The sequence below is a fragment of the Sceloporus undulatus genome, chromosome 3, assembly GCF_019175285.1.
Source record: "Sceloporus undulatus isolate JIND9_A2432 ecotype Alabama chromosome 3, SceUnd_v1.1, whole genome shotgun sequence".
Taxonomy (NCBI): Eukaryota; Metazoa; Chordata; class Lepidosauria; order Squamata; family Phrynosomatidae; genus Sceloporus; species Sceloporus undulatus.
In genome coordinates this window covers 80,077,562-80,104,985 of record NC_056524.1, presented here as the reverse complement: position 1 = coordinate 80,104,985, position 27,424 = coordinate 80,077,562, and the positions used below count along the sequence as shown (strand labels likewise).

The 27,424-nt window shown below is 38.3% G+C and overlaps 1 protein-coding gene across 15 annotated transcripts in view; it reads right to left on the bottom strand.

Annotated features, from left to right (window-relative positions):
- Positions 1-27,424, bottom strand: part of DMD (dystrophin) — a 1,477,396-nt gene that overhangs the window by 30,527 nt on the left and 1,419,445 nt on the right. For 11 of the 15 annotated variants that reach the window (XM_042458881.1, XM_042458877.1, XM_042458889.1 and 8 more), the window contains 5 exons: positions 16,856-17,022; positions 13,892-14,003; positions 11,314-11,450; positions 10,626-10,664; positions 799-864 (listed from right to left, as the gene is read on the bottom strand). In XM_042458881.1, the coding sequence (XP_042314815.1) occupies positions 799-864; positions 10,626-10,664; positions 11,314-11,450; positions 13,892-14,003; positions 16,856-17,022 (521 nt within the window). The remainder of the gene's footprint in view (positions 1-798; positions 865-10,625; positions 10,665-11,313; positions 11,451-13,891; positions 14,004-16,855; positions 17,023-27,424) is intronic. The other 4 variants (XM_042458883.1, XM_042458886.1, XM_042458885.1 and 1 more) reach the window with 2 other exon arrangements.

The window sequence follows — 27,424 nt, the reverse complement described above, 5'->3', positions numbered from 1 at the left end:
AATTTTTACTGTACACCGCTATGATCATTGCGGAATAGCGGTCTATAAATAAAACGTATTATTATTATTATTATTATTATTATTATTATTATTATTATTACAGTTGGCCTTCCTTATAGGAGGGCTTACCTTCCGCGGCTTTGAGCTTACGTGGAAGGCAAGCCTCGGCAGAAATAATGGGGCGCATACCCATTGTTTTCTATAGGGCTTGAACATAAGCTCTTTTCCCCATACACGGGGAGGGGGGGAGGTCTGGAACGGATCCCCCACGTAAGGGGAGGGTGGACAGTACTTGTGATGTTTATGTTAGAAATCATCTAAAAATGTAAATGATAGAGCTGGTATATGATAATTCTCAAAACAGTGGCTTCTTCTCCTATAATATTCAGTAGCTGTTATTTTATGACTCATGTACAGACAATCACAGATACTTGACTTTGCTACTTTGTAGTACATGGTCACTGCAGGATTCTGCTGAAGTATACCTCTGAGAAGAAAAATAAGTAATGAAGTTCTGTGTGAAATTTGAGTGCTAGTGGTAAACCAGAGCATGTTTTGGTGTTTCCTACTTTATATATACAGTATTCTAAACATCATGCAGTCATTCAGCATGCAGGTTAGTTGGCAAGATGCTTATTAGAAGTTAGTAAACACATATACCATTTATCCTAGGAGCTTGGGATAACTCTTAACTTCATTATTTAATGCGTTTGGTGATGGCAATAGTGATTTTCTTTAAAATGACAACCACTAATTGTTTCAAGTATGATTTGCTTGACAATCCACCTGGTCTCATACCTGCTAGCATAATGTTCAATACGTGAATGGGTGTCATCATGTGAAAGCTGGGGGGACGAAGCAGGCCTATAAGGCAGAAAACACTGATTAATCACACAAGTAATATTCCTTGAAAGAGAAATGCACTGAAGTGTTATTGGCCTCACATTGATAAGCCTTGATGAGTCTAAAAAAATAGCCTGTTACAGTTGAAACTCATGTGATCTGTCTGCTTCCTCAAGCTACCTGTAAAAAATATTTAGTAGAAATAGAGAAATGTTTCTTCAGCAATAAAGAGAGTTTAGGGTTTCACACAACTACAGAGTAGTTGTTCTGTAAATGGTTTCTAGTGGTATATAAATATGCTTTCCTCCTTGCCACCACTGCTACATTTCCTTAAGAAGGCTGTTCGATTTGTATTTTGCTAAGAGTTTGTTTTCCTTTCCTCTTTAAACTACATTTTCTGGTCTACACTGTCACAGTTCAACGAAGATAAGGCTTTGGACTCCTGAACCAATTCCACATCGCTGGGAGTGTATTTTATCCTTCCAACAGATAACCAAAGTGGAAGGGATGAGATACTGTGCACCTCCTTCTGCAAACAGGAAAGCTTCATGAAGTGAGAAAGGGGATAGTGTTTCCATTGCTTATAGAAAACCTGACAAAGAACGAGTTTCCCTCTTTTGCACCAGTCTATTTCACATATAATTCCACATAGAAAAGCCACACATAAAACCTTGGTTCCACCTTTAGTGGGTACTCCTGAATGCTTCTTTTGTTACTAAAAGCTCAAGAGGTTTCCAAGAATTTTCTGTCCAGCTTATGCTGGCCTTCAAACAATGACCTTTCCTAGTCAGGAAAATCTGGCCACAGCAGATCATGCACTGGCAGCTTCTCATTTACTGTAGTGTGAGTTGCCCTTGAGGATAACATGGAAGTAACAACTAGAGCAAACGTGGCAGCCAGGTTCCATCTCAAATATATGGCACCAACTTTAAAGTGTGACATTGGCTGACAGTATGCTTATGGTCCACATTCAAGGTACTGATTATGACTTTTAAAGCCTTAAATGGCTCAGGGCATATATATGCTCAATATATGATGTAGTGCATCTCCCTAGTCATTAAGATTTTGAGATCTGGAGTGCTTTGGTAACTCCTCTGTCTCCCTCAAGGGGAGTAACACATCAAATGAAAATGCAGATAACTATATTGTTTTGGATACCTTCCCATTTGGAGCCTGACTGGTACAACATTGCCTTTACTTTAGCACCAAGTAAAATGCTGGCTGTTTACCCAAGCATTTGGGGCTTGGTGTGTGTCAGGTTGTGGATATTAATTTGCTTGAGTTCTTCAATTATTTTAGATTATTTTAAGATTAGAACTTGGTTGAATGTGCTGCACCTTGCTTCTCTGAATCTGTCCCATGCTGATGATTGATAGGTAGAAATGTTTTAATGTAATAATTAAATGATAAACATATACCCCCAAACTCTGGAACGACCTGCCGGATGAGATCCGTCAGATAACATCATTAGACAGCTTTAAAAAAGCGGTCAAGACGGATCTCTTCCGGCAGGCCTTTCCAGATTAACCATCCCGGCCCAGGTTCCCTGATTCCCTGATTCCTCCCGTGGCCCCATCTTAGAGATGGTTGAGGATCAACAGAGGGATATCAGGGTTTTTAGTTTTAATTGCTGTTTTTATCCTTGATATTGTATTTTTAATATGTTATACTATTTAATACTGTCTTAAGGGGGGAGGGATAAAGTGTTTTTAATTGTCATATTTTATATTTTACTGTTGTTAACCGCCCGGATTGGTTTGCCAGAGGGCGGTATACAAATAAATATTATTATTATTATTATTATTATTATTATTACTTTTACAAATATAGATGTAAATGCTGGAGTATATCAGTAATTGCCAGCTTCCATGAATGCATGTATTAAGACTACATTCTACAAATACTTTTAATTTAGTACTTTTCTAGTATCAACAAAGAGACATTCAGTCATTTTCTCTTCACAAGAGAATTCTTTGCAAGACAAGGTTCAGTATTTTAAAATCAAATCTTATTTGGGGTTATTACCAAATGGCAGCATTCACCCCAGCAAGCCGGAATAGTATACCAACTGCAAAGCACATGACTGGAAGACTATTATTATAAACAAAGATAAGATAATATGCAGGTGGGAAACTATGATTTACCAAATTAGAAATTGGTATCATGTTAGAAAAGTGGCAAGGAAAGGTTTGGAATTCTTAAGTGAATTACTTAGTGTTTTAATGGTACAAAGCAGGCCACAAGGGCGACAGTATGGACAGATTCAGATTCATTTCAGGAGAGAGAGAAGTGAATCATTATTTCAGAGTAGGAGGAGACTAAAGAACTATAACTGTGCTTGGAAATTCACAGCAGGCACAAGACAATCCTGGCCACTGGGAGGTTGGGATTCAGCTATATATATTTAACATGGGTTGGCTACTGGAGCCAAGGCTGGTGATGCTTGACTCAGGCCCAAAACAGACAGGCATTTTAAGCCTGCTTCCACGTGGCTTGGGGGCATGACGTTTAGATGACACATGCCCCCAACCTGTGCTGAAGCTGCTCCCAGACTGCCTAAGGTGGCCTAAACACGACTCAGGATCCTTTCCTTGCTGTGGTCCATTTGGGACCGCAGTGGGGGCTGGATTGGCTGTGCCATGTGGTTGCTGCGGCTCCGGGCCAAATGGTGTTGGCATGGCCCCAATCTGCCCTTTTTGGGTAGTCTGTTTTACCCCTAAGTTGTTATAATGGATACTAGAGCTAATTAACATCTGGTTGCAAAAATAGACTTCAGAATTAGGGTGTTGGGATTTCTAATCTGACTTGCAATAATCTGAGGAAAATAACAAGGAGCAAGGAGGGGAAACTAAGTGTACATGCATTTGTTCTTGCTCTTAGCTTGAGAGCCATCCAGTTTTCCACCCAAATATGTAAGCCAGTCAATAACATATAAGCAGTGAAACAACCAGTCTGAAGCATGGATCATTAGGATTCCAAGAAGTCAGTGGCTGAAGACTGAAGTTATGTGCCTAGAAAATGAGGCCCACAGAAACTCTAGGCAGAAAGTAAGCTCAATCAGACACCACGATGAAAGTATACTGGAAAGTGCAAAGGGTGTTTTATTGGGGACTGAAGCTCTTTTTGGATTTACCAGGCAATGGGTCTCTTTGGATACATATAAAACAATTATGATAGTCACAGAAGCAGCATTTAAAAAACTTCCCTGCCCTAAAAAAATGCAGTTTAATTGCAAGAGAAGAAGAAGAAAATAGTTTTTGTGGGGTTTTTTTTGGCTATGTGGCCATGTTCTAGAAGAATTTATTCCTGATGTTTCGCCAGCATCTGTGGCTGGTATCTTGACAGAAGAAGAAAGGTTTTAGCAGAACCATGAGAAATATGCTTCGGACCAAGCAAACCTTGGCAGACTCTGGGAGATGTGCAAATATCTGTCCGTGCTTGGTAGTGTTATCAGGAGGAACACTGGGTGCCAGAACTTAAGACAATTACAAGCTCCAGATTGAGCAAACTATCATTCAACAATCTGTGGCACACTCAGGATGAGACACAAAAAAGAGACCAATAGCTTAATACTTGGAATTGTAAGGGAACTTCAAGAAGGCTACTTCTGTCAGTTAAGTGGGAAAAAAGATATGCTTCCCAAACAGCTTATTAATGTCAGGGTCCTCTTGATTCTAGCTGTGACAAATATTCTGCCAATTCTGGGAAGCTTTGCCAAAGTGAATAACAAACACACCAACAAAACAGTGCGAAGGTGATTCTATCAAAAACAGAAAATCCTACAGACATAAAAAAAACCCTATCATGGCAGAGATCCTTAGTCATAGAGTAATAGCTCTTCTTCCACCTAATTTCTCTGACTCCCTCCAGGTACATTATTTCCCCCCCTAGGATTTTCCTCTGTGTTGCTACTGAATTCTTTCCATTCTCATTTTTTGTAATGGATGAACATATCCTTAGACTTGCTTCTTAAAAGACGCAGAGTATAATCAATCTTTGGCAAAGTACAGATATTATTTTAAATGTACCATGGGTCTGCAGGAGAGCTATGCATTCCTGAGTAATTCTTATTCAAGATGCTGTGAGAAAATGGATTCTCAGTTTATATGAAGTTTTATCTACTGTATAAAATCTGTTTAATGTGTTTCTCCAAACAGCAAAAAAGTTTTTCTTTAGGAGAAAAAAAATGACTAAATATGTTTTTTTTCTTCTTAGACAGACATGTTATCAGATTTAGTATAGTGCTTTCAGATTTCACCACAATATCCATGGCAATTTATTTTATTTTATTTGCACCTGAATGTATGGTATAATTTAAAGACAGATCAGGGCATTCTGAAACAAATGCTTAGTGGCATTTTTATACCAACCGTTCAGAAATGTTACTGGGTCCCTCACACATCTCAGCTTTAAAATTTGCCACAGCTCAGTTGCATTTGGTCATGCCTTTTTCCCCTCAGAAACTAAACTATAAGCTTAAAGTAAGGATAGAGCTTACATTGCTAAAGTTTTAAGACAGAGGTTCACATGCATTTTCAACTGGGGAATGAATGCAAAGTGTTTTCCCCCACTGCTAGTGATGATGATGATATATAATATAATATAATTTATTTATATTCCACTTTTTCGTGGTGATGATGGGAAATAATGATATCTCCAAGAACTGTTGGAGGAAAGGCTGGAGAGCCAAGGTTTCATAGATAAAAACCAGAACATGGTGGCTGAGTCATGGCCAAGATAGCAATCATTATTAATGAGGAAGAACATACAGCCTAAAAGAGGGTACAGCAGTTTGCTTTTGCCTGAACCTAGTGGGACGGGCAAAATTCCAACCCCTCTTCTCCTCCACCCCGACTTAAATGAGTGCAAACTACTTTTGAACTTTGAATTTAGAGTGCAGTTGAACTGAAGTAAGATGAGGACAAATGAGGAAAGTGGGAGGGCAGAGAAAATGAGGACATTTTAAAAGCAGCTGAAAAAGTGGGATGACAGGGGATTAATTGGGATTGTCCCTGCCAAATTAGGACAGTTCGAGGGTTTGAGATTGTCTTTGTCAGCAGGAAAATCAGCAGGGGAAAATTTGGTAACAATGACAGCGAAATCAGGTCAGGTACTTCATGAGTAACTGAATAAGGGATGGACTCAGTCCCTTTGAAATCAGCTATAACAAGCATTATGTATTTACTTTACTGCACATTTCAGTTTCATTTGGTATCTTTTTTTAAAGATTAGAAGCAGCAAGTATGACAATGAAACATCATCAGAACAGAAACTGAAGGTAAAACAGTGAAAAAATAAATGAGCTACAGCCAAAAAATTAAAAATAAACTAGATATAAGAAATAAAGAAGCTCCTGTCTGAATAGTGCCAATAACTGAACTAACTAGGAGGAAGAACTTGGAAGTGCTGAATTCCACATGGGTTAGATAGGGAAGAGTACAGATACCACCATCACGTCTATATGTGGTCAATAAGAAAGTCTTTAAAAAAAACTTCAGTACTTTTCCTATATTCTCATATAATACAGAGAGGAAGGAAGGCAAACTGAAAAGGATGGGAGTGATCAGGGTAGATCTCACATGGCACAATTAGGCAAGAACAGCATGTAAGTCACCAGGTATCAATAAAAAGCAGGCAAGTTATGATTGCATTTGTGATACTGCTGGCAAAAGGGAGAAGCTCAAGGGGATATACTATAAAATGAAGAACTATTTTGAACGTTTTGCCATTTTATGACAAAATAGGTGAGGGAAACTTGACCTTAACACATGGCAACCCCTGTCCTTAGCCTTTGCTCAGATCCTGTAGGCCCAGGCCTATTTTCACCCTGACTGTGGTCTTCCTCTCTTTATACTGCCTTCCACCTTTCCTAGCATCATTGCTTTTTCTAATTATTCATTTTTCTTCATAAAGGCAAAGGCCCTCTGAGTACTCTGAGTACTAACAAAGTACTCAGATTGGGAAAAATAATTTCTTCACTGGTTCACTGTATTCTTTATTAATGGTTTGTTGATGATGTTTTTATCCCAAAATGCTAATTTTAAAGTTTTACTTGGACACAAACTAATAACATTATTTAAAAATTTGTAGTACCTTATCAGATAAAGCTTGTGTTACATTAAACTGAATCAGTAACACAATCTAGCAATTATAAATATTGCTACAGTAGGAAGCTCTCAAAGTATATTTGTAAGCACAAGTAGTACTGATTCCATGAACCAAGGTTCCTTTAACTAACTGTTAATTCAGATTAGGAAAATCAATGATAGTCACACAGAACACACAATATCTTTCAATGGGTGAAGACTATAACAAACAAAACTGTAACTTCTTCACATGCTACAACACAGACTTATTTTTTTTTAATTTGCCCTGATTGCTATTATAACACAATAGAGGGCTAGTTCTATTTTTTGTTGTTGTTAAATTAGCAGAGATGCACATTGCAATGTGAAATGCCTGTGTATGCAAGTTCCAGAAGAGAAATCTGGTTTCTTATTACACACTATTGGTTGTATGTGTGCAAGGGTACATCAGTGTTTTATGTATACACTGTGTACATCCATCTATGTTTGGATGAGCAAGTGGATGAGAGGAGTGTATATTTTTATCTAGATAGCATGATTACCCATGGTAAAGTATGTTCTTCCCATGTCAACGAATACAGATTCAATATCCAACATCTCCTGACAGGGCAGGAGATAATCTGTTAATAATGTTAGGTGGTCCAATGTATCCTGTGGTACCTACGCACATACACATCAGGTTTATTCACATAATGCATATGTCTTGCTGCTCTAGCACATCTATAGATGGCATGAACTTAACCTATTTTGTCTAATATTAAAGGTGCATTTTCTTGTTAATAAATATCTGGTCCCTAATTTTAAATCCTGGTCCCCCTGTTTAAATTATAAAGTAGATTGTAGCAAAATAGGGGAGGCAACATACAACCCAGTCAGCTTCAACATTGGTCCAAAGGCCCATCCAATCTTTTCAATCTCTCACAAAACTGGAACGATAGGGATTGCGATGAATGCTAGCAAACTCTGTGCATTGGCCATATGAAAACTGGATGCAGCCAGGAGACCAGATGCCTCCACACATGGGTTAATATGCTTTATAGTTTTCTGTATATGCTTTATGTTTTGTTGTTGACACTAGATATCATCAATGTCAGGCATTTATTTTGTGAAGTCGAAGGCTTTCATGGCCGGCATCCATAGTTTTTTGTGGGTTTTTCAGGCTATGTGGCCATGTCCTAGAAGAGTTTCTTCCTGACGTTTCACCGGCATCTGATGCCAGCCACAGATGCCAGCAAGACATCAGGAATAAACTCTTCTAGAACATGGCCACATATCCTGAAAAACCCACAAAAAACTATTTATTTTGTGGTTTAAAAATAAGTGTCTACATTATGCTATCCATGATAAGTGTGGCACTGTCTTTAGAGGAGCATGGCAAATAAACAGCCTTCCTCCCAGCTTTAGAACTACCTAAGTATGTGTGTTTGTTTGTGTGTGTGTGGGGGGGGGGGTTAATTTTGGAAATTATACAGTCCTGTCTGCCTATGCTGAAGCTGAAATGTTGGGAGGAGGGCAGGGGTCATTTGGCCACATCAGTGCTGATACATCCAAACTTTTGCCTGGTAGGCTCATGGTTACTCTTTCCTGCAGGAAAAGCTATTAGGATGCTGCTGACCAGAATGAAACTAATAGGTTAAACACACCGGCAAAAAGAGTGGGCTTCCCGGAGGTTTGGGGGCATGGCATATGCAAGCTCCAACTCCTCCCAACCAGTTGACGGGTAGCGTTTCAGTGGTGAAGCATTTAGACACTACATGTCACCGAAAAGCAGAAAAATCACTGCTGTGGTGGCAAAAGCATATTTTTCCCAGTGCAAAAAGGAGTGGCTTTCAGCCACTTCTTTTTGCGCTGGGAAAATGCCAGATCAGGAGCATGGCATGTGGTTGCCATGGCCCTAATCTGGCACTCAAAGGGGCAGCCAGAAGCCATTCTTTCGGGGCAGTTGGTTTCACCCTTAAGTCCTGACAAAAAGATGGGTATTTTTCCCAGATTTACTAGCAAGGCCTGCCAAAAGCAGTGGATCCACTGTATTAGAAAGTCTATTGAAAAGAACAGCTACTGCTTACTTTACTTGTAGTTTTAAGCACAGTCCTTCAAGAGATATGCCTGGCACCAATATTAATGACATTTCGGCACCAGGATAAACCACAACTGTCTGCTTGGGTATTTATGACCTGTTAGTTCCCTGTGCATTTTGCAGCTGACTGGTTTACTAGTTTTAATATACTGTATACTGGTTTATTATATTTTATTGTTACTGATTTAACATTGCAGTTACCTGTACTGTGATTTGTGTAATGAACAGTAGTATAAAAATAGAATGAAAAGAAAATGAGTTGCAGAGAAAACAGCATTGTTGCACTCATTCTGCGCAGATCTTTAAAATATGCAGTAAACAACAGCATGTTAATGTCATGGCTCCATACTATCAATTTCCTAAAAGAGTGCAGTTAGTTTTCAAAACAGCCTCTTCCCCATATGCATACCATGAATTAATGTTTTATGTCCAATTTTAGTACTGCCTATTTTATTAAACATGGTTTGGAAACCCAAAAGCAAAAGTCACACACTTCAGAAAAAAAAAATCAGAACTATTCATAGATTTTTATGTTTGCTCTTACACTAATTTGGCCAACTTGTGAATTGAGCAGAACAAACAAATAATTAAAATCATTCTTAAATTTATGTTAGCACCAGATGCTGAGCTGATAGTTATTCATAATATAGCTAAAGAGGACAGTTACTAATATCTGAAGTTATTGAACAGATTTATCAGTAAATTCATACAGTCCTAAATTAATTCCAGTTGGCAATGAACAATCCAACCAAAATTAAGTGATTGAGTCCTGTTGTTTTCAGTGAGAGAGATTTACACATGAACAAAACTCAGGTGAACCAATGCATGTAGAAACTGGATGAACCCCAACTATACTTCTGACAATATTGAAATAGAATGTTCATTCTCAGGAATGATTTGTAATTGCATATAATAAAACAACCAGGAGCTCTAGCTTTGCTGTTAATCAAACAACTACATCACTGCTTAGGGATGCAGAAAGAAAACATTTGCACAGATACTGTTTACTAGCAAGTGCTTTTCCACTGATTTAAAATGGTCATGACCTGTGCATGAACAAAGGCACTCCTGCACTTGAACTAACAGAAATGTCTGCATGCACAAGATACCTAATGGATGTCTGAGTATGCATATATCTGGATAATGACACATATACATTAAATAATAACCTTAAATGTAAGTTCAATAATATCTTTGTATTAGTAAATAACCACATTATCACACCTCAAAGTAGCTTTTCTCCCAACCAAATTGCTTATTTTTAATGTAGATATCCAACCATTTAACGTGCATATTTCCTTATCAGATAAGAGACTGTGAAACCAAATCCCAATGACTAAAACAGAGTGCATTATCCAAATAGAGGTTAACTTTTATTATTTCAAATGATACATTTGCGAGAAGAGTGTATGCTGTACGCATTTGACTAAATGTAGTAAACCCTAGAGATATAACCTTTTCATTAATCTGGAATAAATGTGTGTTTTCTTTTTTGGAAAATTTGACATAGGAAGGGAAGAGGAACGGAATGGACACGTGTTTAAAAAAAATTAAACACAAAAAAGTGAGGGAATGCAACAGCAGCAGCAATAGCAGCACACTTCAGCAAAAGTACTCACGCAGAATCTACTGGCCAGAAGTTGATCAGAGTAACAGGACTGCAAGACAAAAAATGAGGAGGTGAAGAGAGAGGCAGAAAAAACTGAGCAGCAAAATAATTACAGAAAGTTTAAAAGAAATCCAAAAACAGGAAATCTAATAGACCAACATGAATGTCCATGGAAAGCAGCCAAAAATGACAAATAAAAGAGGGCCAACAAATAAAAAAGAAAAAAAGATATAGCAAGCTGCAGTGCAATTGCCATTATAATGTGTTTCTACTAACGAGCAGAAAACTCTCTGGATGTGATCTCTACAAGGAGAAATGGGGAGGACTGATTGTGATGTTTAAAAAGAGAAAGAGATAAAGAAGAGATAAGAATTTTCTGTGCTAGTGGCTGCATTTTGACTCCTGCTTACTTATTTTCAAATTACATCAGTTTTAAAGTCTCTCAAAGCAATCAAGGAGACAGAAGACATTTTCCTTCTGCTAACTGAAGTTCAAATTATTGGAGGGTAACCATGTGAGAAAAGGTATGGGGAACAGCAATTGAAACGTCAGCTTGTGTTTTCCTTTCAGCCAAAATAAAGAAAAATGAAAGAAATGAAAGAGGCTTTATGCAGTTAGGAAGTATAGGGAGCAGGTGCCAACTGGGGGAGCTCAAAGAGCTTATATCAAATGAGATACTGTTTATTTGCTTTACTCACGTTTCCATGTTGTCTCCCTCCAACACTGTTTGGACAGGCAGGTAACCCATTCTGGGGTGCTTTGCAAAATATCTTTTTGTTCGGAATTTGTTTTTTAATACCTTGGCAAAGTCACGAACGTCTTCTCCTGAAGTTGTCTGAAAGCAACGTTTCAACAATACCAATTTATTAGAGAGATCTTCTACATACAGTAATGGGATACAGATATTAAAACATAAAGGCATGGGATATGCATATTGACTGACCCACCATCTCTTCCCCTGAGCCACAACACATTGTCGTACCAAAAAAGTGCATGGCAACATGTTTAGTACCAATCTACATCCTGAAAATGTGTTGTGATCTGGAGATGAACAAGTTGCTTACATGAAGTTGTGCTTTCTCAAGTGGCTATCTGTGAACTCATAAATACAGTGGTGCCTCGGGTTACGAAATTAATTCGTAACGCGGCCGCTTTCGTAACCCGAAAAGCCTTCGTAAGCCGAATTGCCATAGGCGCTAATGGGGAAAAGCCGCGATTCCGTGCGAAAAAGCCGAAAAAAGCACCAAAAGTTTTTTCGTAACCCGAAAAAACATTCGTAACCCGAAACAATAATTCCCTATGGGATTTTTTCGTATCCCGAAAATTTCGTAACCTGGGTATTTCGTATCCCGAGGTACCACTGTATGGGTTGTTCTGCAAATGCACAATGATGACTGAAACCTTTCAGAGCTGAGCACAACATTTTGGCCAAAACTCTTGCTCATTCCCTCAGTTCCTGGTCTGTCAAAACAGAAACCCAGAAAAAAATAATGGAAAAGACAATCACCCTCAAGAGAAGGGGAGTAAGTTGTGAATTTACAGAGGGCTACTTTAAAAACCAAAATTACAAACAGGCAACTTATTCTTCTTTGTGGTCTCTATGACTCACACAGTGTGAGTGTAACTAGCACTACTTGCTGGTAGCAGGAAAGGTATCACTGAAGAAGCTAGCATCATGAGCTTCTTGGCTTGTTCAGATATCTAGGTAGTAATGCTGCACAAACATTAATAGCTGCTCCCATGTAGTTGCTTAACAAATGTTGTGTGTTAAAAATCCTACTAAGGAAAACTACTGAAGCAGACACTGCTGTGGTACAGTGGCTCTGTATCCTATCAGGAATAGCTCTGGAAGCCAACTCATATGTCAGTTTATTGTGACTGCCTTGAAACAAGCATACCCTTGTTAGGGCTCTTAAAGACTCATAAAGACCTAAACCCTTTGTATAGTCTGCTCCGGGATATAAAGTCAAGTCTACAGTGTAACTCCTAACAAGAACACTGTCAGGATGATGTAGTAGAAGTGTGATACTAAAGATGGAAAGTATATTTGAAGGGGAAAAAAACACAAAAAAGAGCTTCTCAAGTGTCTGAAACCCCAACAAGAAAAAAAACTACCTCAACCCCTTTTCTCATTTTGTTCTGCAGTCCTTGAATAGGCTTGAGGACTACTTCCATCCTCCAGTCTAGACTCATCTATCTTCTGTCCCCCTAAGATGGCAAGTCCCCGGGGGGAGGGCAGCCAAGTGAGAAGGCTGTGTTCTGATTGCTGGTGTATAATAATTGTATCGGTATTGCCATGAGCCAGCTATCAAGTCTTAGCTTAATGGAAACCACTCTCTTCTATTGCCTGCCCCAGCCCCTGTAACATCAGGACAGGAATTTCACAGGATTGCAAAAGGATTGTGGACTTAAAGTTCAACTGCTGCTGCATACAGTATTGGTGGTGTTCACTTGGCTCAGTTTGGGCTGGAATTGCTAAATGATAGGTAGCCTATCCTTCACCAAAAGCTAGATGTGGTACAAAGTGTGAATACTGTGTGAAGTATGTTAGCAGTGTGGGTGCTGTCTGCATCCAGGTGCTTGCTGAAAATATAGGTCTTATGGGTTTTTCAGATAGTTCTGATGGCTATGATCTTAAATCATATTCTGAACTTAGGGTATGACCCCAGAAAATCAAATAAATGCCAGTAAAGGTTGATCTGGTATGCATTATCATTTATTTACATGACAGCATCATGTGTAACCATTGCAGAGAATCACAAAATTAGGTAGAACCTGCTATGTACAGGGTAATCTAAGTATCAAAATAATGCTAAAGACTTGCATAAAATAAATGCTCTAAATTTACTGATATTTTAAATAGAAAGTCCTTTTTTCCAAGGACTTTTTTAGGTATGTGTTACAATAAAACCAGTTTCAAACAGTTCAAAACAATAAGAATAGTTTTAAATAGCTATAACCATAATAAACTATTCAACATTTAAAACAAAACAACTTAAAACCAGTTACAACAATTTAAAACTTCTTTTTCGAAGTAGTAATTGAGTTATTTTATTTTAAAATATATTAATACTTTATTATAAAGTATTAACACATTTTATAATAAAATAATTCAATTACTACTTCCAACAAGAATAGACCCAATTAAATCAAGTGTTGATTTACTATTTGGCAACTACATTTCAGTTTCATTCAGACAAGCACAATGGATTTAGACCATGTTGTTTCTGCCTTGTATGTAGAAATCCATAAGGAGACATTAAGATTTTTACTTACTGGTGTACAATATTCGACCATTGGGTAGTGCATCTTATGACCTTTTGCAACTCGGCCAGAAAAGAAGCAGCTTTGGCAGATGTCATAGTTAAAGTGCTTTAAGCTTCTATATCTGGAAGAGAAGAAAAATGCAATTTCAGAACTCAGAACTGAACCATGTTCCAAAAGTAAAGCAAGGAAGCCTCATATTATAGCTATCAATGCAGTACCATTTTGATTAGCCGTACTGTACAAGCACTTTAATGCAGCAAAAGTTTTCAAATGTGCACTTTGAGATACACTATAATAGATTTATTAGCATGTATCAAGATAAGTGAGTTATTAATACACATTCAAAATGTAAGCATTATAACAACACTATGCTATTTCAAAAAGGGCTGTCTGAGTCCTGAAAAATATTGCAGTTTTGTGCCTCTAAGACAGAAATAAAAATACAGAAGAACAAATTAATAATACATATTATTTGTGACATTCACTGGTTTCTATCAACTGATGAATAGGTGGTGGCAATTTTGGATAGATAACCTGACCACAGTTTACTATGTGATGTTTAGTAGTAGGACTGACTATTCTGATTTATTTGAAACTACTCAAAGAGTTGCCTAGAAATTGCAGTCAGTTGAAAAGCAGCCACTTTTGGCCAGTCTTTGGGAACCTATTTCACTGGCATGCAAAAGGCTAATATTAGTAACAAAAGCCTGGAATAAACAGGCCAAAAAGTAGATACCAGACGCTTCAGGAGTGTGGTGTTCAGATGACGCATGCCCCCAATGTGGCCAGAAGCTGCTCTGAGGCTGCCAAAAGTGGCCTGAAGCTGCTGGAAAAAAGAGTGGATTTAATCTGTTCCTGGCAGCGGCCTGTTTGGGACCATGGTGGCAGTCCACTTTAAGAGCAGATCGTGTGGTTGCTGCGATCCTGGGCTGATCACGGCCAGAGGCTGCTCCTTGCCACCTCCCTGCTTCAGGCCTATGTCTTAAAGAGCTAAATGGCTTGGATTAGGAATACTTGAAGAACAAATTTTTCCATGCTAAGCTACCCACTCACTAAAAAATGAAAAAGAAGCCATACTTTGTAATTCCCCTTCCATGGAGGAATGGCTTGTGTGACTGTACCAATATTGTAGAATAGCCTGCCTCATGAACTCCTCTTCAGACATGTATAGGATTGCACTATCAAATGAGCATGTTTTGCAATAGAATGAAGATAAATATGACTTGCATATAGCTTTGTGTTTCTGCTCTGAAGCAAGTCCTGTTGATTTCCACGAGAAATGTCTACCAAAAAATTGTGTGTAAGATTATACCCCATGTCCTGAAGAGAAGAGACGGGTAGGCAGATGTATCTTTTAAATCTTGTCCATATTAATGGGATGCCTGCATCACTAACTTTCTCTATAATGTGACTGGTGTCTGAAATCCATTCTACTGCATTTAGTAACAGTAATTTGCACAGTGCCACCTTTATAATGGGGCTTGGGCGTGGCGGCGCAGCAGCACACATCATTCATTTTTCTAATGGAGGGGGGGTCCGGACCCCAAGAACCACCCCCCCTTGGCTACGTCCCTGATTCCAGCCTTACGGATGATTCCACATGCCCTTGGATCACAGGTCTACCTGTATTCTTTAAACATTTCTGGTTAAAGCTTTACATGAAATATAAATACTGGAAGCTTAAGAGAGTTCTCTACTTGCCCCTGGTGTCTACTGATCATATTTTGATATTATTTAACTAATGTAGCTTGGGTTTGATAGAAAATCCACTAAAATAATTTTGCAATGGAGAGGTATGGCTGTTTTGTTTGGCTCACAGTTTGCACAAAGGTAGTTCCAGATTCTTGCTCTTTCATCTACATCTGAAACAATGCCAGTAACTGGTATGAGGTGGGGTTCTTTGCCTAGTCAAAACAGCATGGAACTAGATGAATCGGACTAATATAGTATAGTATATGTATAATGCTCAAGATGAAAATTCACATGGATGCTCTAAATGAAATGACATGGTAGAACACATAGTATTAGAGTATCTACATTATGCTCTAGATTTTAGTCTGAATAATGGAGTAGCTCAAGGAAATTATGGTATAAGAACATATAACTCAAAGAAAATTGTGAGACACACAAATCTGTTTTACATTCTTAAAAAAAATTCAGTACTTTATGTCACGCTGAAGAAGATACAAGAAGGAAGTATGCATAAATTTACTTAGTACATTTCAATTTAAGGCCATTCATTCACTATCTTTGAAAACAGGCAAAATGATGGTGTTTTATGTGAATGTAGCCCACTCAGTCATCTGTCTGAGCTTTAGAAGGGGAATTCTGAAATGCTCTTTGTCAACAGCTTGATATACAGAAGGATAAATACCAATGCTAAGATAACTACATGAATAAAAAGCACACAAACCAATTAGGAAAGAAAGCAAAAACCCAAGTCTTTAGCATAATCAGTTAACTGGATTCTGAACAAACCTTCTAATCCATAGCTATTTTTTTCCAAATTGTTCTTTAAAAAAATTGGCTGATTCATTGCTATAGTAACCACATTTTTGAAATCCAAATGTCTAAACAAAACAAGGTGAGTTCAGAATTTAGGGATAAGATAATGATTAAAAGAGTTAAGGATAAAACAAGCAGACTCAGTCATTATGTAATAGTGGTTCAGGCATACCTGAGTTATATGCCATTCAGGATAAGTAACACAATCAGTAAGCTCTTGATTTTTGTATCCTCAGTATTTTTATATGTAAGTTTTACAGAATTTTGGGAAGTACTGTAATAAAAATACAATGCAACCAGCAAGACTGCTTTTACAAAATAGAAGTAATAGGAAATAAGCCCTTTAGATAATAGGAAGCTGTCTTTAGGAAACGTAGGGAAAAGAAACATGAAACCCTCTGAGTTGTATTAGTGAATGATTTAAAGTCTACTGGCACTGAGCAGAGCATAATAATGGAAACAATGTACCTGAACCCAATAATTGGACACTCCTTACAGATGTTGCACTTGGCTTGGTGTTTGGCGGTTTCCGCAGCTGCCACCCTGTGTAAAACTGGCAGCCACACCATAGACTGTGGTTCAAGCCTCATCCAGTCCAGAAAAAGGGCTGCCTCAATTTCAGGCTTGTTATTGGCCTATCAGAAAGGGAGACAAATGAAACAACTCAAGAAAATGTTGCATTACACAAATAAATTGTGCTTTCATTCCTCTAATTTTCTGATACCATTTGCTTCAGTCCTCTTGTTTTCAAATGGTAGAACAATATCACTGCACGATGCTCCCAAACCTGTGTTTGAATTTATGATTATAGGACTCATGGAGATAACACACATGAAAGTACAAGGAATATAGGGGGAAATGAGTGGGTGGGTGGAAGTAGTGTTTAATCCTTTCCACACTTATGGGTTTCCAACTGAACATTTTCCCCAGCTCATTGCACAATTATTTTCTACCACCTTGCCTGGGCTAACATTCTGCTTTTGTGCTTGGGAGCTGAAATCACACATGGATGTTCAAACAAGACTCAGAGGGCAGTAGACTGGATAAACACAGCGTCCTGTCCTTTACCTGATCCCTACAACTTTATTCCCGCCTGTCTTACACAAGACAAACACAGCTCTCCAAACACCACATTGAACACTTCACCCTAATCTCATTTATATTTTGGGTATTTCATAAACATTAATCAACATGGCAACTGTTACTTCTTTTTCATTCCTTCTCCCATGAAATTATTGTTTCTTACTACTATACAAACATCTGTTGACATGCCTGTTGCTCTTGGCAATTTTTATTTTAATCCTTCTTGATAGCTGAACTCTTGACATTGCCCTTTTCCTGCTTAAAATCACTAAATCCCAACAAAGACCTGCATTTTGGATCAAGGTCTTTTTTTGCTACGCTGTAGAATTATTCTGTGGACTATGCATTAACTTCGTAATTTTATTTCCCCCCTTTTCACAGTAATAAAAATATTCAAGGTAATAATTCCATTCTATTTTACTTGTTTCTAATGTCTTTTGCAAGCTGTACATGTCTTCTGGGCTTCCTTTACTTCCCTGAAGTCTTTCTTCTTTAATCACTATTAAAGTGATTAAATCTACTTATTCCTGATTTCATATAGGAAAAATAATAATTACATCTTTCATGGTCCCTGAATAGGGTCTTCTAAACCATCTAGAAATTTGTTTAGCCTTCATGTTCATTCCAAATTGTAGACAATTTTCTGTCTCTAAGAAAATGTGACTACAATAACACATTCAGTACGTGGAATTGACTAGGTACATGTCTGGAAATGAGACTAGCAGCTGAAAAACTACCACAGTAACTAAATATCAAGATAATAATAATAATAATAATAACAATAGTAATAATATCCAGCCTCTTCATATGATTGAGGCAGCTTACACCATAAAGCCAAAAATACAATAAAATAATCCCACTAACCCTTTTCCCAGATAAAATCTACAATTTACAATAAATCACATTATAAATACAATTAAAGTCATTAATATCAATAAAAAGTCAATATTAACAATATTGATATTTCAATATTGTCAAGAAGGTCAGAAATCAATATTATTAGGTATGGAAGTAAATTTCTACATTGGTTTGCATCAGGAGCTATGGCAATAAGGGACAATCAAAAAATTAATTAACAGAAGGGGTTGGTTTTAATGTTGGTCTTCTGCCACAGCTGCACGGCTTATCTTTTTCTTCCCCATAATGACTCATAGATTAAATCTTTCTAGGCACTGTACAGATTAAAATACTATGAAATAGAAAACAGTTCATAAACAGTTAAAAGAAAACACACAAAAAGTCTGGCAGATAACATACAAGACCACTAAATACATTATAGAATGCAAATACTAAAACAAATGAAAGGTGTATGAGATAAAAACTGAACCATATGGACTGCAATGCACACCAACAGCTTTAAAAGACTGGGAAAACAGTAGATCCCGGAACTATGCCAAAATGGTGGCCAGCAGGCCTAGCTAGGGTAGGGTTGCCATAAGGCAGGACCTCCAAACTGGGACAAATGTAGGACAAATGTAGGGCAACATTTTCAAATGTAGGACATGTTTTTTTAAAAATGGAAGACACATGAAAAAATTGATAGTTTTTTTTTAAATTTTAATATAAATGCATGTTTCTTAGGCATGCTCAAAATGGAGGACATTTTGGCATTATTCCTAGACAGAAGGCTGAAATGTACTTCTCTTTCTGGCCAAACACCTCCCTCCCCAATTCTACAAGAACATTTCCCACTTCCAAGCAGCCATAGCATTTGCAAGATCACAGGCAGACCCTTGTGCCACTGCAAACTACATTCCCACTCCCACGCAGCATAGCATTTGCAAGATCACGGCAGACCCCTTGTGCCAACTACATTTCCCACTCCCAAGCCTTCTTAGCAATTCCCCCCTTCCTCCTTTTCCTTGCCCCCTCCAACCCCTCACCCCCTCTTTTTCCCAGGTATGTCTCAGCTTAGGAGGGATTTATGGGACAGATCCAAAGCCTTTTTTCTTTTCTAATGGGGGCAAAGCCTTGAGAAGCCCTGGACCCCTGAGAAGAAGAGGAGGGGGGCTTAGAAAGAAGAAGAAAGAGAAAAAGAAGATGAGGAGGGGGGAGAAAGGAAGAAAAAGGAGAGGAGGAAGAGGAGGGGAAGAGGAGGAGAAGAAAAAAAATGGAATAACAAGAAGAAGAGAAGGAGGGGAAAGAGAAAGAGAAAGAGGGGAAGAACAAAAAGCAACTTGCCTGCAAAGCCCTCTCCGCTTGGAAATTTGGAGCATGCCCAAATAAGGAAGCAGAGGGCTGGCCAATAGAGGCAGGGCAGTGCAGCAGACCCCGCCCCTGCTGGGTTCAGTCCTCCTACTGCTGCTCCAAGCATGTTTCATAGGCAGCACTCTATAGAAGGCAGGCAGCAGCCCTGGGAGCTCAGAGTTGGGCAGCCACCCGGGGGCGGGGGCGGGACAGGACCGGACATGCCCCCAGGGGGCGGGAAAGTCCCACCCACCACCGTGAAATGGCAACCCTAAGCTAGGGAGACCATTCCAAAACCTTAGGGACTACCATGGAGAAAACTGTTTTTTCGTTTTCACCCTCACAATTTATGATTATAAGACTCATGGAGAAAGGGTTTCAGGGTTGACCTCAGGACATGGGCAAGTGCTATACATGCAACAACAACAACAAAAAAAGGAACTGCAGCAATTTAGCCATAATTACAGATGAAAAATGATGGGGAAGGGCATTATAAAGGGCAAAACAAACCCATAAAATACTGAATAATGAAAATTATAATCTTAGACCTAATATATTATGTCAACTTTATAAGAAAGATGGAATTCCTTGTTGTTGTTACCTATTTTGACCCCCAAAAGGTCCCCCCAAAAAGCATCCCCAACATATGTGTCAATTTTTTTGCACTGTGAAAAGTGAGCCTGGTTCACTAGGCAACAACTAGATGGTTGTTAAGAAGCTACATACAGTGGTGCCTCGGGTTACGAAATTAATTCGTTCCGCGGCTAATTTCGTAACCCGAAAAACCTTCGTAAGCCGAATTGCCATAGGCGCTAATGGGGAAAAAAGCCGCGGCGGAGCCGCGGCTCCATTTAAAACAGCGCCGGAGTTTTTTCGTAACCCGAAAAAACTTTCGTAACCCGAAACAATAAATCCCTATGGGATTTATTCGTATCCCGAAAAATTCGTAACCTGGGTATTTCGTATCCCGAGGTACCACTGTATACTTTTTGAGATGATAGGGTGGACTTAGATGAAAAGTGATCAACTTATCTGGAAGGGAGCAATATACTTTATTGGGAAAGAAGGAAGAATGTGGAAGAACCAGCATTTATTTATTTAATTAATTTTTATGCTGCCTTATCCCCCCAAAAAGGAACCCATGGCAGCTCACAAAATGGTGTACTGGTTTGAGTTTTGGACAAGGACTCTGGAGACTAGGGTTCAAATCAGAATAAAGCAATGGCAAACCCTTTGTGAACAAATCTTGTGGAGAAAACTGTGACAGGTTTACCATAAGGTAGAAATGACTTGAAGGCACACAACAACAATACATACTGCAGGCTGGAGCATTCACGTCAAACAGATCTGTTAATAAGTATACCATTAGACAGTTCTTTCAAGTAACTAGTAAGCATATCTATTGGCAAGTAAAATATCTACTCACACAAATAGAAAGATTCATAATTAAAGTATTCCCAACAATTAGTTCAAATTCCTGAACTGTCTATACTGTTCTGCAGATTGACTTGTGATGTACATCCCAGCAAGTCTTTTGATTCCCCTCATGGAAAAATGTAGTGATCAAGCAAACCTGCTGCTCATACTGCATGGTGTCCTCAGGGTTGATCTATTTGTGTATGTATCTTATGATTTTACTAAGAATCCTTGTGTGACTGTACCACTTCAGCAACACTGACAACACTGGGAAGTGGCCTCCTGCAGAGATGAATATTTCATCAGCAAGAAGGCTAGGATATCAAGGGTAGCTTTCAGATTACAGAATTATACTCCTATGATTCTACTTTAACTGCCATGGAAATTCTATGTAATCTTGGGATTTGAAGTCAAAGAAGGGGGTATTGTGAATTCTCAGCCAGAAAGCTTTAGTGCCTCACAAAACTACAAACTCCAGGATTCCAATGCATGTTGCTTATAGCAGTGAAAGTGAAATCATATCTCTGTGTAATGTGATATGGAAATGGAAGTTAAATCTAGCCTTCTATCAAAGACATCTGGTTAACATCCCTAATACTGTACTTGGCATTATCTTCTAAAATGTAAGAATGACTACTTAACAGCATCAACTGAGTTTCTATTACAGTTAGACCTCCATATTCACAGAATTTTTAATCCATGGATTCAACTATCTACAGCTAGAAAATATTTTTTTAAAATATATAAAATCCAATAAGCAAACCTTGATTTTGCCATTTTATATAAGGGACACCATTTTACTATGCCACCTTATATTAATGGGACTTGAGTATCCATGAATTTTGGTATCCACAGGGGCGGGGGAGGGGGTCTGGATACCAAGTTTGCTCCAGTGGATACCAAGAGCCCACTGTACTTACTGTTATACTGTTGAGAGTTTAGAAGTCTGTACTGTGCTATCCTACTCATTAAATGTTCATGTAGATTTATCTGTTGTAAATGCACCTCCGACTCTAAAAAATCATTTTTATGCTATCCATACCATCAAAAGGGGGATTCTGTACTGAAATGATGCAGTGTATGCCGCAGGCAGATTAAGAATAAACAGCTCAAAGCAATACCTTTTGTAGCTGCTTTTAATTTACCAGAGCATACACTGGATGAAAAAGTCTTGTAATATCCAGAGATCATTTTAATTTCCCTCTTTCTGCAGATTCATATCAATTCTCTTGACTGCTAATAGTCTTGACTGTTGTTCATTTCAATTTATATAGTGTACAGCATAGAAAAATTCTCCTACATTGAAATACACCAAAACTAGAACAGAAATGCTTTAAAGTCACATTGAGAAAACTTTGTTAGGGTCAAGCAAAAGATGACAAATCACTCTTTAATGTTCTAAGTTGCTATTACAATTTTTAAAATAATCTCTAAATCCAGCCAAATTGCTTCTAAGGGTTTTATAAAGGGAAATAATTCAACAAAATTTATCCAGACAAACAAAAGGAAACTTAAGACTTGTTTCCCTCTAACAACATAGCTCTCTGAAATTGCCACAGCAAAACTGCAAATCATAGGACAAAATTATGTGTTTCCTAGTTCCCAGAAAAAAAACTTGTTATATTTGTGATTTAAATTCAGAGTAGTACCATTTCAAGAGGAAAATAGCTATTCATTATAACGTTATATGTTACTGTTTTTTTTAAATTATGCCTTCTAAAATTTTAACACATGCTAAAAATATGACTTATTTACCAATGATATAGTTCATCTGTGGTGGTAACAAAACTGCATCAAATTATCTTAGCCAATAATCAGATGCAAAGACTAAGCAGTAGCTATTTTTAATATGCCAAGTGTTACTATGTTGGCTGTAAATTCTGCCCTTTCCCCTCTACATTCAACTGTCTATATTAGAATTCCATATTTCTCCCTTGTTTCAATTTAAAGACGTCTACACAGTAATAAATTTTAAATGCAGAATAGCCAATTCTGACACAACTGGCAAGGCTAAATGATGACCAAAGCAAAGCGCTTGGCTAGCACTTTAGGAACATGAGGAAAGGGACAAATGACCAAAGTTTTGGGTGAAGCCATCAGGTTTGGAAAAACATGGTCACCCTTTGACTTCATCTTATTCCTCACATGAACCTGTCTATGCCCTGAGGTATAGAGGAGAAGACCTTCTCTCAGTCCCATCACTTTCACATGAATGTCTGGGAGGTACACAAGGCAGGGTCTTCTCAGTGGTTGCTCAGAAGCTATAATGGTCTCCTCTTTACTGTCCTTCTACCAGCAGGCAAAGACTTTTAATTTCAACAGGCTTTTGATAGCAATAGGAATAGCAACAGCAAGTACACTGGCCCTCTGTTTTTGCAGGGGATCCATTCTGGATCCCCCCCCCATGAAAACGAAGCCTTGTGCATATTCAAGCCTCACGGATTTGAATGGGGCATGTCCCCATGCGCATGCCGGGCGCGACATTGGAAATAGCAGAGGTTGCCCCTCCACTGAGGGGCAATTGTACATTTCTATACCGCTTATCTGTGAACTCAGCACTCCCTAAGCTGTTTCCTAATTTCCTAATAATAATTTCAATAACAATAACAATTTCCTAATAACTGGATAAGCATAACAACTTAATCGAAAATTATTGTTACAGCTGCCTCTCCAAGTTCGCAGACTTGAAATCCACGAACTTGAAAATCCATGGAGGGGTGACCACTATTAACCTTAATGGGGCATACTACCCACATCCACGCTTGAATAAGTGCAAGATTTGGAACTGGGGGGAGTCCAGAATGGATCCCCCATGAGTTTCAAGGGGGGACTGTATTTGTAAGTTGGTATTTAACCCCACAGAAACTCAATAATACAGAGAGAGAGGGGGGGGGGAGGAGATGGTACAAGAGCAGATACACTGCATGCATGTTGAAATTTATAATTTAGAAGTTCTGCCTGCTAATAATTGAACAAAATTAAAGTAATATTTGTAGTAGAAACTTCAATGGACCCTATACAGATTGATACTCCCATAACTGGAATTTCAAAATCTGAAATACCCCAAAATCCAAAATTATCCACATGGAGAGCTGGGATAGAGACACCTTTGCTTTCTGATGGTTCAAGTTACATAAACTTTGTTTCAAGAACAAAATTATTAAAAGTATTGTGTATAAAATTACCTTTCAGGCTATGTGTGTAAGGTGTATACAAAGCATAAATAAATGTCATGTTTAAAATTGGGTTACATCTCCAAGATTTTCATGCAAATATTCCAAAATTCAAAAAAAATTATCCAAAATCCAAAACATTTCTGCTCGAAAGCATTTTGGATAAGGGAGACTCAACCTGTAGATGTAACTGAGATATTCTGAAGAAAAGGATGTTGCTGGCACTCAGGCCTAAGTACAACACTGTGCTCATATTACCATGCCAATATGACAGGGCTTTCTTTTTGCTCCTTCCACTTATAACCATTAGAGCCACCTGAAAACGGACTCCAAGGGGTTCCTTAGGTCTTTGGGGCAGAATTTGAGAGTACACAGAGGTTGCAGGGGGAAAGGAACTCACACTCTCTTGGATTGTACTCTTCTGTCAGCACAATACTGCCCTTAATAATTAATAATTGCATCAAAATTCTAATAGTTCAATACATGGGAAAAAATAAAGTGGCTTGCTAACATTGAGTGGGACATCTAGATTTGGTTATCAGGTAAAATGCATAAAATAAGCATGGTGGGCATGAGTCAGAAAAGACAGATGGAAGGAAAAATAGCATTTCTACAATGTCTTTTACAGCCTCACTATCAAGACCTTTTAAATTAGACTCAATTTTTACACCAATTTTATTTTTATTTTTGTTTCTGCAAGATTTGGTCTGATTACAGACCCTGGTTTCCACTCCATGTTTTTTCACTAGAACTACAACCACTTGAAAGCAACCTCTCAATAGCACAGTCTCATGGAGGGCGTGAACATATATGGCTACATCACAGCTATGGTATGGATCTTCCATTCCCTAGAAATCAATCAAAATCAGAGACTGAACACTATTTGAAAGTGCCTATTTAAGCTGGCATTGAAAAGACAAGGTTCAGCAGGCAAGATATATAGTTCCAATTTCTATAAATGTAAAATTTCCCCCTTGATATGAATAACTGACTGTAGGGGGCGGTGCTCATCTCCATTATCAAGCCAAGGGAGCCTGGGTTGTATGAAGATGGCCCGGGGTCATGTGGCCAGCATTACTGGATGGAATGTTGTTACCTTCCCACAGAAGTGGTAACTATTTATCTATTTACATTTGCATGATTTCAAAATGCTAAGCTGTCAGAAACTGGGACTAGTGATGGGAGCTCACTCCGTCATATAGCATTTGGTCCTCAAACTGCTGACCTTCTGATCTTGAGATCATCAGAACTGGCATCATAACCACTATGCCACTGCATCCCATTTTCCAATTACTATACAAATGATATATTTACTGAACCTTAAGCCACTGTTATTTGCTCTGAAATCTTAGTATGACAAGTGAGAGAGAAGAAAATGAATGAAATAAATAAAAAAAACCAAGTGCAAGTTCTATTTTGTTTAGGTCATATGAACCTTCATATCTCTCCCTAAACTGATCTTTGCTTCTCCTTTTTAACGTTTGTAACATCTGAGTTATTGAGGATTATATTCATACTTTCAGGAAAGAAAAAATAACTTAAAGGTTGCAGATGTTTTTATTTTTAAAGACCCCATCATTCCATAGGATGGATGGACAGACTATCTATGGTGTTTATCACACTATACTCTTATAGTGCTACTATTCCACTTTAACTGCTCTAGCTGCCTCCTGTTGCATTCTGGGATTTGCAATTTTAAGGAGGGGTATTTAGAATTCTCAGGCAGAGAGTCTGCCTGAGAATTCTAAATACCCCTCCTTAAAACTGCAAATCCCAGAATGCAACAGGAGGCAGCTAGAGCAGTTAAAGTGGAATAGTAGCACTATAAGAGTATAGTGTGATAAACACCTATCTTTTGTAGGACTGTTTCCAACCATTAACAAGAATATTGCAAGCACTACTCTTCTGAGCACATGCATATTGATAGAGTAATATTCTTACCCACCCACAACTTACATTGAAAACTAAGATGATTTCCTGCCCAACCCCATTCTCAACCCTTGTTATCTCTTGGTATGGCAAACATCACATTTCTGTGCTACCATGTAAAACTGACAAGATTCTAGACAGGGAACTCAACCTGTAAGAGACTAGGAGTACAGATATCGATACATAGCTGTTGCTCACACCTTCTCTCTCCCTCCCCCTCTCTCTTGTTTCCCATGACTTTCACTCCCATACAATTTATCCCTGTTCTTAGTAAAAAATATGTATGAAGACTTGGGTGCTCTCCCCCGCCCCAAAATGATAATATTCAAAGAGAAGAAAAGAATGAATCAATTGCTACAGACAATCAACATAAATAAAACAATCCATCTTGCACTAAGGTTTCCAACAATGCAAATACATAATTACTACACTTCAAATAACTGCAAAATAACAACTGATGAAATGCCACTTAAAATATACATCAGTAACATAAAGTAAAAGCAGCAACTACAAAAAAGGAACAAACAAATTAAAACAGCTGGCACAAGAAACCGTAGAAAGCTGTGTGTACAGAGAAGGGAGAACACTGAGAAATACATAGGCTTAAATCCTACGGTTACTCCTGACTAGAGATGACCCACTGATTCCATGGTGTTTACCTATGTGTTGGTTCACTATTCAACTGACTAAATGGGCTTGCTATCCTACCCCTGGAATAAAGAGACCAGACACAAGATATATGGGATAAAAACAGGGCCATTTATTGACCTATTTATTAAGTTCTTAACGGAACTGCAACTAGTATCATAACCAAAACAAATGTGGGAGATAGGGATGCTCCATACTGGTGTCTTACCGCAGACTACCTCTGCAGCTTATGAAGGACGATAACACCTGGGCCCTCAATGACAGTCCATAAATTGGGTTGCCGTTGGACAGCCCGCATAAGGAAGCCAAGCAAGAAGTCCCCCTTCCCAATCTGTGAAGATTAAAGTTGGGGTATACTTTCCAGCCAGATCCAAGGTCCATTCCTTTCAGCCACCTCGCAGGTCGCAAGGCCTGTAGAGGTGCTTCCAGAAATTTTCCTAACACCAGTAGGGTGTCCAAGGTGCTCGCCAAGATCACATCCAAAGATTTATGCAAAATATAAATAAATACATTCAATTAGAATCAACAAATTTCAAGCCAAATCATGTATTATTGTGACACCACCTCAGTCAATCTCCCTTATGCCACTCGAAATAGTGTG